The following is a 12,036-nucleotide window of genomic DNA, read 5'->3' as shown; positions in this document are numbered from 1 at the left end:
ATGATTTCCAGAAAGGACAAGCAGGATACAAGAAAGAAGACTGTCAAAATTTGCCAAGACAGAGTAAGACGATTTTGAAAGTTTTCGTGCCTCTGAAAATGGTCTGTCCTTTACTCTAGGCTTCATCCAAAGTTGGTTGCTCCAAGGATGCAAATGAGACTTTGGGTGATTGCCTAGCTAACCAGTTGTTCCTGTCATTTGTTGCACATTTTGGAAGTTGCTTGATTGCACTTCCTGTTTACTCAAGTAATATTATTTCCCTTCTCAGGAATCGATAGAGTTGAAGACTACATAGTTGTAGTGACTTTCCTCTCATGACTTGGTCAAGTTATTTATAATACAAGACTTAGACTTCTTAGGATAGAATAATTATTTTGAAACATTTATCATGTTTCTTGCTTGATATTGTTTATGCTGGTTGTAATTCTAATTTTTATACTTGATATTTCTTCTTATTGTATATAACGTTTGTATTAGGCTCAGAATTCTCTTTTTTAAACAAAAGGGGGAGGTGCTGTAGGAAATCCTTCAGCCAGTAGCTTTTAAGTTACCCGCCAACTTGGGCATGGCTTCTTATACTATAAATGCCCATGTAAAGCACGTGTTCTCTCTCTCTCTTCCGGCTGCTGGATTCGGTTGTTGTTCCCTGTTGTAGCAGAGAACTGTGATATGTGAGTCTATCCCTAAATAAATAACCCTTTATTATACTCAATTCTGAGCTAGTGTGGGATTTCTTTTTTTTACGTCTGTTTTCATACCTCCCTAGTGCTGTGATTAAAGCTCAGCCTGGCTAACTAATCTTATTTACTGAGGTATATTCAACCAGGATACAGTTTTTGTGCTTAAAACCTCATCCAGAGAGATGCTCCTGGCTCCACTGGGATCCCGAACACTCAGTATAGTCAGCATCTGGCTAGTTGACTGTGGAGGACGAGAGGATGAAAAAAAGTGTCAGCTCTGCTTCCACGTGTCCTAAGCTAGGCCGCGCTTGATATGTTCTTCAGCAGGAAGTACTCAGAAGTTCCTATTCTTCTTGGTGCTGCTGCTGTTGCTGTTTTGAGGCAGGGTCTCACACATCCTGGGATACAGGCAATGATGTCTTTGAATTTCTGATCCTCCTGCCTCAACCTCTCAAGTGTGGGATTACAAGTTTGTGCTGATGTGCCCATCATGCCCAGGTTTCTGCAGTACCAAGGATGGAACCCTGGGCTTTGTGCAGGACAGGGAGAGCAACTGCCAACTGGGCCCCACTCCCAACTTCCCAGGGTTCTTTCCAGGACAAAGTGCTTATCTGAAGGAGAAGTGTGCTTGGGGTAATTGCAATCTATTTTGTTTGTCATCTGAGACAGGGTCTCACACTGTAGCCCTGGCTGTCCTGGAACTGGCTATATAGACCAGGCTGGCCTTGAAATAAACAAGATCCATCTGCCTCTGTCTCCCAAGTGCTGGGATTAAAGGCACGTACCACCACATCCGGTCAGTAGTTACATGCTTAATGCCCCCGCTTGAGGACATGTGTGGAGGTCTTGGAGGACATTTCACTCTGACCAGGGGGTAGATGAAACACCTCCACCCCACAGCCCAGGTCCACATCTGCAACCTGCAAAGAGAGCTGCAAAGAGGGCTGCATTTCCCTAGGAGGATTCCCGGCTGCCCTTCACTGTTGTCCAATATTAAAGCACATTATCAGCCTATGTTGACTTTGTCCCTTCCTATCCTTGTCCCTCGGCTGTTTGGCCACACAGGATTTCCTAACTCTCTATTGAGAGCTGCAGTTTCTCAGAAAAGTAAGAGGGAACAAACTGTCATCTTTCTATTTTGTTTGATTTGTGTCACTGTGCCGTCATTATTTTCCTGCCCTGTCCCCTGGTTACAAATGCCCTACAGAGAATTTTTTAAAAGAGGTTTTTCCCTATGCACATTTGTCCGTGTCTGGGTATGCCATGGTGTGTGGGTGACTTCCGAGGCTGTGTGGAGTTACAGGCAGGTGTGAGCTCCTGATATGGCGCTGAGAAGATGCTGAGAAGATGGTTCTCTAGGAGATAAATAAGTGCTCTTACTGCTGAGCCATTTCTCCAGCTACCTCCAACCCCAAGTAGACGTGTGTGTGTGACTGAGTGAGAGAGAGAGAGAGAGAGAGAGAGAGAGAGAGTGTGTGTGTGTGTGTGTGTGTGTGTGTGTGTGTGTGAGTGTGTGTACAGAGGGTCTCTTGTGTCCCAGGCTGGCTTCCAAACAAATTTAGTAACAGATGGCCTTGAACTCCTGATCCTACTTCCTTTGTGAGCTAAGATGAGAGACAGGCAGTGAGCAGGGACAGCAGCTGTGAGCAGACTTGAGAAGTGTCTGCAGCCCTCTCTCACTGGGTGTGAAGAGGTTGGCTGCAGAGCGGGCAGGGGCTCCAGGAATGGGGCCTGGGGTCACACCAGGAGGCTCTGACTGCAGTTTGGATGCCACTGTTCCTGGGATGACTTCCCACCCCCAAGCCTGGCCTTCTGACAGAACTCCTCCCTCTCTGAAGGAGATTTGGAGCCTGTGCAGCTGAGTCCTGCAAACCAGCCATTTCCAGGAATTGAAACTGAAAGCTGCTCCGGCAGGGGCCCCCTCCCATGTGGGAGGCAGGCAGGGCTCATACCTACAAGTGAGGAGTTGGAGCATGATCCAGAGTTTGCAGGGTCTGAGGAAACCCAGGAGCTCAGGCTGCCCTCCAGCTGCTCTAGCTCCTGTACTCGCTCTTCCCGGGAGGTCCCCTCACCTCTATTCTCTCCCTCCTGAACATTCTGGACTGGATTCCAGTTTTCTAAGGCTTCTGAGCAGGTAGGTGAGAGACTCCTAAGTGCAGCTTGGGTTATAAACTGCTCAGGGCAGGCTGCTGGGGTCTGGTGATCCTCTTGGGGATCCTGAGCAGCAGGCCCTGCCCTGACTATCTTCAGGACCAGAGATCCTGATGTTTTGGTTGAGTCGAGTCCTTCCATCCCACTAGCCCTTTTTTATCTGCCTATCCCTGGCTTTGTGGGTCTTCTGAAGGGACCTAGTTTAGAGAAAGCAGGTGGGCTTTTGTTCTGTCTCTCAGCCTCTGGCTGAGTCCTGGATCAGAACTTCCCCCTGGCACGATGGGGTTGTGCCAGGATTGGTTCTTATTCAGAGCACACGGAGACTGAGACTTGGAGCAGTGAGGTTCTAAATAAACTCTTGTTTTGTATAGCTCTGTTCAATATTTTAAGAATCAATTATTTAGTGGTCGTCTGTGTGTGTCTGTTTGCTTGTGAAGGTCAGGGGACAATTTGTGGGGTTGATTTTTTCTACAATCGATCTCAGGGTAAGGCTTGTTTGTAGGCTTCGTGCAAAGTATGTTTACTTGCTAAGTAATCTCACTGACCCTTTTAGGACAAGCAAACCAAAAACAAACTATCAAAAAAATCAAATTTCAACAAAAACAACAAAAAACCCAGATCAAGTATTTCATTTGCATTGGAGAAACAGACCCCACAGACACCATCCTTCATGGAGCTTTAGAGTGTCCATATTGTTGGGTAATTTAAATCATACCACCTTCCCAGAGCTTGTATGCTGGGTCCAACGCCATTCCCAACATTTTTGGGGTAGATCACACTTTCCTGGAATACACAGCACCTAGAAATTCCCTGTGTCCCCTACTAGTGAAGGTAGGAAGAACAAAGTGGGGGTGGAGGTCCAATATGATCTGTTCACACAAGTTCTTCACAGCTCAGAACCATAGCTAGTGTAGGCTGGTTCCTACAGCTCTGGAAGCCCCACTGAGGGAGGCTAAAGGTCACTGGTACCAGAAGGAACTAAAGGTGGTCCCGTTTGGGCAATCTTTTCAAGTGGTGATTTTTCAGTATACGTATAATTTAGCTGGGTGAGGTGGATCCCACTTCTGGTCATAGCATTTGGGAAGAGGGACAGAAGATTCAGTTCAAAGTTACACAGTGAGTTTTATACCAGCACGGGCTTTAGTAGACAGTGATTTACATTTTAAAATGTATACTTTTTATTAGTCTATAATAGTGGGCTAGTGAGGGGGCTAAATGGGTAAAAGTGATTGATTGCTACCTGAGCTTGATCTCCATTACCCCATGGGAGAAGGAGAGAACTGTAGGCCACAAGGGTCCTGTAACTTACCTGTGTGTCTGGCACACCTTCAACACAAGAAATCAATAAATGCAACAACGGAAATATGCTCTGTAAAATAGCAGGATGTGCTATGGCATTGGCTGTGTCAAAATTCCTGAGAGAAGGCAGGTTAAGGGAGAAGGGCTTGTTTTGGATCCTGGTCAGAGAGGGTACAGCCCAGCAGGGCAGGGAAGGTGTGGCCACAGGGGTGTGAGCCAGGAGGGCCTGTTTCTCATCCCCCTGGACTTTTGTCTAAGCCATGTGCCCAGGAGCAAACCAGAGACCTAGAGGCATAAATTGAACTGCACCCTCAAATAGGTTAGCCTGGGCCATTTGAACTCCTGGCTGAACACTGAAGGGCTGGCTCTAGACAATGCCTTGTCAGGGTCTGAGCAGTGGTATCTGCAGCAGTTCACAGGAAGCCTCTCCAGGACTCCTGCTGGTATTGAGTCCCAGGAGTGAGAAAAGTAACTACTCCAGTAATCTGCAGAGAACTAGGGACTTAGGAAGTTGTCCACAATTCACCAAGCCTGATGCTTTGGGGACTCAGGAGGAGGTGTCAGCCTGCCCTATGTGGAGCCTGCAGCCAGCTCCTTGGGCTGACATAGTGTGGCTAGCAGAGCTGTGCTGCAGGCATTACAGTCCTTCTCTGAAGATGAGCAAGGGAGGCAGAGGATGCTGCCACTGGGAAACAGAGCAAAAACCAGTACCAAAGACTTAAGGGTGCCTGAGAAGCCCCTTGCACAGTCGAGAGCCCTGGATATCTAGGGTGCACATTTGGGCACAATTCTAGTCCATTCACAGGACCCAAGAGTAAGTCTGGCAGGGACCTCTCTCTCTCTCTCTCTCTCTCTCTCTCTCTCTCTCTCTCTCTCTCTCTCTGTCTCTCTCTCTCTCCCCCCCCCCTTTCCTCCTTCAATCTCTGCCTTCCCCTTCCTTTCTTCTTCCCTCCCTCCCTCCCTCCCTCCCTCCCTCCCTCCCTTCCTTCCTAAGACAGGGTTTCTTTTTGTAGTTCTGGCTACACTGGCTGGAAGAGAGACCATTAAAGGACAGAGGAAGTATGTGAGACTGACAGGAAATCTCTCAAATATGTGGCGTTGAGTTTCAAATGCTTTTAGTTTCATTCCCACAAGCAAGAAAATAAAACTTCAAGGGTAAGAGCCACTTCAATGACTCATAACTGTGGGATTGCACACGCCTGACCCAGCTAGGGCTTTCAGCTGAGAACTGTGGGATAAGGTATATGCTGCTGTCTAGCATCTTGAGATTTGGTGTGGCACTGAAAAGTGGTTGGAGTCCTGACTGCACACTGATATGTCCCAGCGTCCACTCCAGAAGGCGAACACTCTAGTGCTTCCTCTGCCGTGTATGGGTGTTTGCATTCCACATCCTCCATCTTTTAAAAACTAGTTATTATTATTCTTGTTTTTTAGAAAATGTATCACTCTGTAGACCTCACTGTTTAACCTGGAAGCCACAGATATTCTCTTGCCTCTGTCTCTTTGTGCTGGGATTAAAGTGTGTACCACCGTGCACAGTTTCTTATTGTTTTAAATTTTGTGTACATGTGTCTGTGTGGAGTATAGGCGCATTTGTACAGTGCCCCCAGGAGACCCAAAGAGGGTGTCAGATATCTGGAGCTGGAGTTACAGGAGGTTGTGAGTTACCTGATATGGATGCTGGGAATTGAAGTCAGGTCCTATGGAAGAGCAGTAAGTGCTCTTAACCTGAGTCGTCTCTCCAGCCCCCACACCCTCCATCCTTGATGTTGAAAGGTTATCCTTCCCAATCCTGCCCTCAAAATACTTCCAGTGTCATGGTAAGGACTTAGTCAGGAACAGAAATATGATTGATTCCCCATCAAAGTGAGACATCTGTATCTCTATCAGCCCTTCCCAGGGCTCAAGGAAGCTCAGGAGACAAGAGAAGCATGAAAACACTGTAGGAAGTACCTGGGCAATGGTGGCACATGCCTTTAGTCCCCAGCACTTTGGAGGCAGAGATAGGAGGATCTCTGTGAGTTTGATGCCAGTCTACTCTAGAGAACGAGTTTCAGGACAGGCTCCAAAGCTGCACGCACAGAAAATCCCTGTCTCTTTCCATAACAAACAGACAAACAAACAAACCTATAGGAAGCATGGCTGCTTTTGTGTGTGTGTGTGTGTGTGTGTGTGTGTGTGTGTGTGTGTGTAGAATGCTGACTTCTGGACATGGTGTGCCTCTTGCACTTTTGAACCTATTGGAGCCTTGGGTACTTGTAAAAGATCCCCACACAATTGGGCCCTTTGACATCTTGTCATAGAAACAGAAGGATAAGGTGAGACCATAGTCCTCCCTGAGGATTTGGACACACCAAATGGGTGGTGAAGGAAGAAGGGACGTTTTCTTCAGGTCTGCAGCCACTGAGAAGATGCATGTGCTGCTGTAAGCCAATTCTCACTCCTGCTTTGTAAACAGTCAAAGGAAACACACTGGGCCACAGGAGAAAAACACCCACAGATATCTAAAAACCAACTATGAGAGTAGAAGGGGAACAGGCTGGGAAGAGGAGAGACATCCCTGGGACCAGGAGGAAGGCTCGAAAGGTTCCCAGGTGAAGGAGAATATAATAAAACACATGGTGCTCGTGTGTGCAAATGTCATAATAATACCCAGTGCATAGTACTAATCTATACCAAAAATGGTGAGTGTGTTGGCACATATCTTTACTCGCAGAAAGGTAGAGGTAGAAAGATCTCTGGGTGTGAGGCCAGGATGGTCTACAGAAGTTGTTCCAGGTCAGCTAGGGCTACACAGAGAAACCCTGACTCGAAACAAAAACAAACACAAAATATATATGCTAATAAAAACATTAAAGCCTGTTCACAGAAGAATTTCAATCTCTGTTAATAAAAATAGCAGCAGTGGTAACAGACAACCCATATTCTCAATTAAAATTGGTGGAATTTGTATAGCATTTTTAAACATACAATTTTATGTGTATGTGTGCCTGAGTGTCTGTATGTGCACATGTGCATACGGGTACTCTTGGAGTCGAGAAGTAGGCTGTGGAATCCCTGGATTCGGAGTTACAGGTGGTTGTGAGCCACCATGTGGGTGTGGGAACCAAGCCCAGGTCCTCTGCAAAAACAGCCAGTGCTCTTAACCACTGAGTCATCTCTTCAGCCCCGAATGCGATGATCTGGAGACTATGAGGCTTTGCTGTTGAGCCTGGTGTGTAGTAGTGCATTGGTTGTGCCTCTACCACTGGCCACCTCTCGGGAAAGGAAAAGCACTTTCCCAAGTGCAAAGCAACAAACAGCCACGGATGTAGGATGAGTGTAATGAAGACTTGTGGGTCCTCCAGGCAGGGAGCTGGCACAGGCTGTTCCCTGCTCTGAACGCATGTCTTCGGTAGTCCTGGCAACCAGGAAGGGGTGAGTATGAACATTTGTACCCAAGAGAGAACTGCCTGGCATTCCAATGTTTAGCTTTGGGGTTCAGTGTTGCAGTAACAGCTACAGAGCTATCCTCGCTGTCAAAGAAATGTGCTCGTGGACAGGAGGGCTCAGCCTGCTCTGTAGTCAGCAGGTCGTGGTGTAGGATTCTCTGTGGATGTGAAAGCCTGGACGAAGAACAGTGTTTCCTGTAGGTACCCATGTTCACAGCCATCCTTAATTCCCTTCCTAATGTATCTGCAGGTTGCTCCATTGTTCACCAACATGGAAGAGGCAGCTGGATCCCCTGAGGATAAAGAATTTACATGCTTCTCCGATGCTATAGCCATTAACAAAGAAAAAGGTGATTTATCTGTGAAAGCTGTCAAGAATATGGAGACTGCTGTGGAAAAAGGGAATTGGGTAGATGTCATCTCTGCAGTCAAGGAGATCAAACAGGAAGCATCAAGAAAAACAGTGAAAATTGCTGTAACTGGGGACTCCGGCAATGGCATGTCATCCTTCATCAATGCTCTTAGGGAGATTGGACATGAGGAAGAGGATTCAGCTCCCACTGGGGTGGTGAGGACCACCCAGAAACCAGTCCTATACTCCTCCTCCAAGTTTCCCAATGTGGATCTGTGGGACCTGCCTGGCACAGGGGTCACATCCCTGAGCATGGAGAACTACCTGGAGGAGATGGACTTCAGCAAATATGACCTGATCATCATCATTGCTTCTGAGCAGTTCAGTTCGAATCATGTGAAGCTGGCCAAAGCCATGCAGAGCATGAGAAGGAGGTTCTATGTCGTCTGGACAAAGCTGGACAGGGACCTCGACACAAGTGCCCTCCCAGAACTCCAGCTACAGGAGACCATCCAAAAGAACATCCAGGAAAACCTCCAGAAGGAGGGGGTGGAGGAGCCCCCCATATTCCTAGTATCCAACTTTAGTCCTGATTCTCTCGATTTCCCTAAGCTTAGAATAACACTGACCGAAGACCTCCATAGCATCAGGTATCATGGTCTCTTCGCAACCCTTTTCCGAATCTGTGAGGAGATTATTAGTAAGAAAGTGGAATCCATTAAAGGGATCATAAAGGAGAATAATTTACAGGAAGGTTTAGGAATCTCGGATCCAAATAAGCTGGTAGAGTGTCGGAAAGTCTTCCAAGAAAACTTTGGTGTGGATGAAAAATCTCTCCACCAGGTGGCTCTGACTATGAATCAGCCTCAGGTTATACAGGATCACCAACAAGATGGCTCGACACTGTCTGAGTTGTACCATTTGCCCGTTCGAGCTGTTAACTTTGTCCTTTGCTGTTTTGACTCAACACACAGGCAACAGGCACGTGTACTTGATGAAGCTGCTGAGAAAACCAAGGAAATTCTGAGAAAAATCTTGAAGGAAACTCTCCTTCCTTAGGAAGGGCAGGCTAACCGAGGTTCTCTCCCCAGCTTTCTACCCGACATCTACCCCCAGTTGAACTTATTTGCTGTATGGGTTTCAAGTTCCTTGAGGCTAATAGGCCGACTTTCTTGATGGGCGTCCCCCTCAGGAAACAGCGCCATGGGTTTTGCTTTTTACCATTTATTTAATTTTATTTTAATTGAACTGTCTGGGATTCCAATTTAGGAGACATTTCCTTTTTCGAATTGCCCAGAATTTCACGTTTGACACATGGTCACCTTGGCACCTATGACTGATGTAGTTTCTCTTAGAGGCCTCTTAGTTTTTGCTTCTGTCTTTCCTCTCTCTATTATTCCCTCTCGTGCGAGGTGGAGCATCCTTCGGGAATGAGGAAGAGCTTGTTCCTGCCCACTGTCTGAAAACATGGCTAGTAGAGGCCTGTTCTCTGACCTGTCCTCGGATGTGTAAAGAGAGGGATTTAACTCTGTACCACTGGTCACGGGATTCACAACGCGCTGACTGGAAGACTTCTAGGTCCCCCACACTACCCCTAGTGGTGCCACGAATGTCATGGCCCCTCACACTTCGCACCCACAATCTCCTATTGGATCTGAACTTCTTCATCCTTCCCTAACTCTCCAGGTCAAACCCCTATCCAGACACATAGACCCTTCTCCCTTCCTCACGGAGCTTTCCCATTTCGCTCAGTTGTGTGTGTTTGTGTTTATTTAAGACAGATGCTTCTCCGTGTGCTGTTACATCTTTTTTCTCATTCCCCCTCTCAATGGATGTCAGTGTGCTGTTGGAGGGCCCAGCCCTACCATTCAAACAATAGGCCTGAGTTTCAGTTTACCCTAAAGCAATACCTGGTTTGGGGAAAGATCACAAACAGAGCACACAGTCTCCACCCAGGAATGTTCCTTTTAAAGGCAAAATACCAAATGTTCCAAAGGAAATGCCTAATGTTCCAACCATTGTAGATGTAGATTCCAACATCACCAGATGTCCCTTAGCCCAGCACACACCCACCCCCTTTCACCAAGACACCCATAGACAAATGTCATCCAGTCAGGGGTCCTGAACCTTAGGAATCCCTTCACCTCAACCTCTGCTGTGTTAAGAACCACACCCTAGCTGGTTTTTTATGACTCACTGTCCTGTCAGATGGGTGGAGGGTCCAAGCTGGAGCCGGAATAAACGCTCTTTGCTTTTTCATATGAGTGCGGACTCTGTGGTGGTTTGGGGGACCCTGTGATCTGGGAATAACACTGTCATCTCTGTGCCCTCCACTTCTTTCTTTCACAACACTAAATACTTTCCTCTTCCAGCCATTACCAAAGTCACACCCCACCATGCCTGCTTCCGTGCCACTTGTGCCGGGAAGGGGTTATTTTTGCCTGGTAGTTGGACAGTACAGCCCATGATAGATAAAAGACAATCATCACAATAGGAGCATAGGGCAGCTGGTCACATTGTGTATACAGTCGGGCAGGAGGGAGGGAGGGAGGGAAAGAGAGAGAGAGAGAGAGAGAGAGAGAGAGAGAGAGGCACACTGCTCCTTGGCTCATGTTCTTATTTTCACTCAGCCCAAGGCCTCAGTCCATAGAACGAAACCATCCACGTTCAGAGTGGGTCTTCCAACCACAGTGAGCCAAGTTTAGAAACTCTTTCACGGAAATTCCATAGTTATTCTAGATCCTGACAATTTGACATTCCATATTAACTTCACAGGTACAGTGATAGCAAAGGGGTATATTGGAGTTTTATTGATTAACACTGGGAAGAAGGTTGGGTGTGGCTCAGTAATACAGTGCTTGCCTAGCACATGGGTTTTGATACCCAGAAAGAAATTGTTCAAACAAAATCTGTTTTGAGACAGAAAGAAAATGTAATTGTATTAGTTGAGAAAAACGCATCAACTATATCATCTTTCTGGCACAAGAACTTTGTAAAAACGAATCACTCAAATGGAAAAGTGAGGTCTACTTTAAATGCTGGGGTAAGGATGGGCTGGGCTAGGATGTCTCAGTGGTGGTGGGATTGGGATTGAGGGTGAGCACAGCTCTGCCTGGCCTCACCTTCCACCCTCTTATTCCTTTGTTACATAATTCGATAGACTCACAGGGAGGGTCTGCAAAGAAATCACTCAAGTTTTGCTTGTCATCCGGATGATGCTCAGAAATCATTGTTGAAGTCAAGTTTGTAGTGTAGATTCTGCTATAGTGTGTTCACTGTGGGAAAGTGAGCTTGCTCGTTTAAAGTCATGCGGCTGTTGCTGCTCAGGTTGTATGTGTTTGGATCCAGCACCGAGGAAACTGACATGCAGACTGTGGCTCACTGTGGGCCCGACTGGGACAGCAGGGTGTAAATTCTCTCTATGTCCTAGAACATAGATGTAGATTTTTCTCCTTGCTTGCTCTGTATACATACTTCTCTATGCACAGAGACAGAAATATATGTACATGTTATATATTCACCATACACATATTTTGTGTATTGCATGTAACATACATGTAGTGTTAATCTCTATGATAAATAAATAATAAGAGTATACTATCTAACTATATGTATTGGTTTTTGTTCTTTTTAATTTTTAATAACTTCATACATGACTACTGTATTTATATCACTCCCACCCCTTCCTTCCTCCACATATTCCTGTGTTCCCCCAAATATTTTTATTTATTTATTTTTATTGGTCCTTTGAGACAGGGTTTCTCTGTGTAGCTTTTGAGTCTTTCCTGGAACTCACAGAGATCCACCTGCCTCTCCCGCCTGAGTGCCGGGGTTAAAAGCCTGTTCCATCACTTCCTGGCACCCCCAAATGTTTTTTTTATAATATTTATTTATTTATTTATTTATTTATTTATTTATTTATTATGTATACAATATTCTGTCTGTGTGTATGTCTGCAGGCCAGAAGAGGGCACCAGACCTCATTCCAGATGGTTGTGAGCCACCATGTGGTTGCCAGGAATTGAATTCAGGACCTTTGGAAGAGCGGGCAATGCTCTTAACCACTGAGCCATTTCTCCAGCCCCCCCCCCCCAAATGTTTTTAATAATGGATTTTTTTAGAC

General features: G+C 46.3%; 1 protein-coding gene across 1 annotated transcript; it reads left to right on the top strand.

Moving 5' to 3' along the window:
* The first annotated feature begins 2,398 nt into the window (after positions 1–2,398).
* On the top strand, positions 2,399–11,518 carry LOC121457110 (immunity-related GTPase family M protein-like). The gene is made up of 2 exons (XM_041665783.1): positions 2,399–2,814; positions 7,812–11,518. Exon 2 carries the CDS (start codon positions 7,833–7,835, stop codon positions 8,970–8,972), a length of 1,140 nt encoding a protein of 379 aa, XP_041521717.1. The 5' UTR covers positions 2,399–2,814; positions 7,812–7,832; the 3' UTR covers positions 8,973–11,518.
* The last annotated feature ends 518 nt before the right edge of the window (positions 11,519–12,036 follow it).

This window comes from Microtus oregoni, unplaced genomic scaffold, assembly GCF_018167655.1.
Source record: "Microtus oregoni isolate MIOR12 unplaced genomic scaffold, Mior012 000015F_ref0000493, whole genome shotgun sequence".
Taxonomy (NCBI): Eukaryota; Metazoa; Chordata; class Mammalia; order Rodentia; family Cricetidae; genus Microtus; species Microtus oregoni.
Note: the sequence above shows the minus strand (reverse complement) of the source record. Positions and strands in the feature narration are given on the sequence as shown.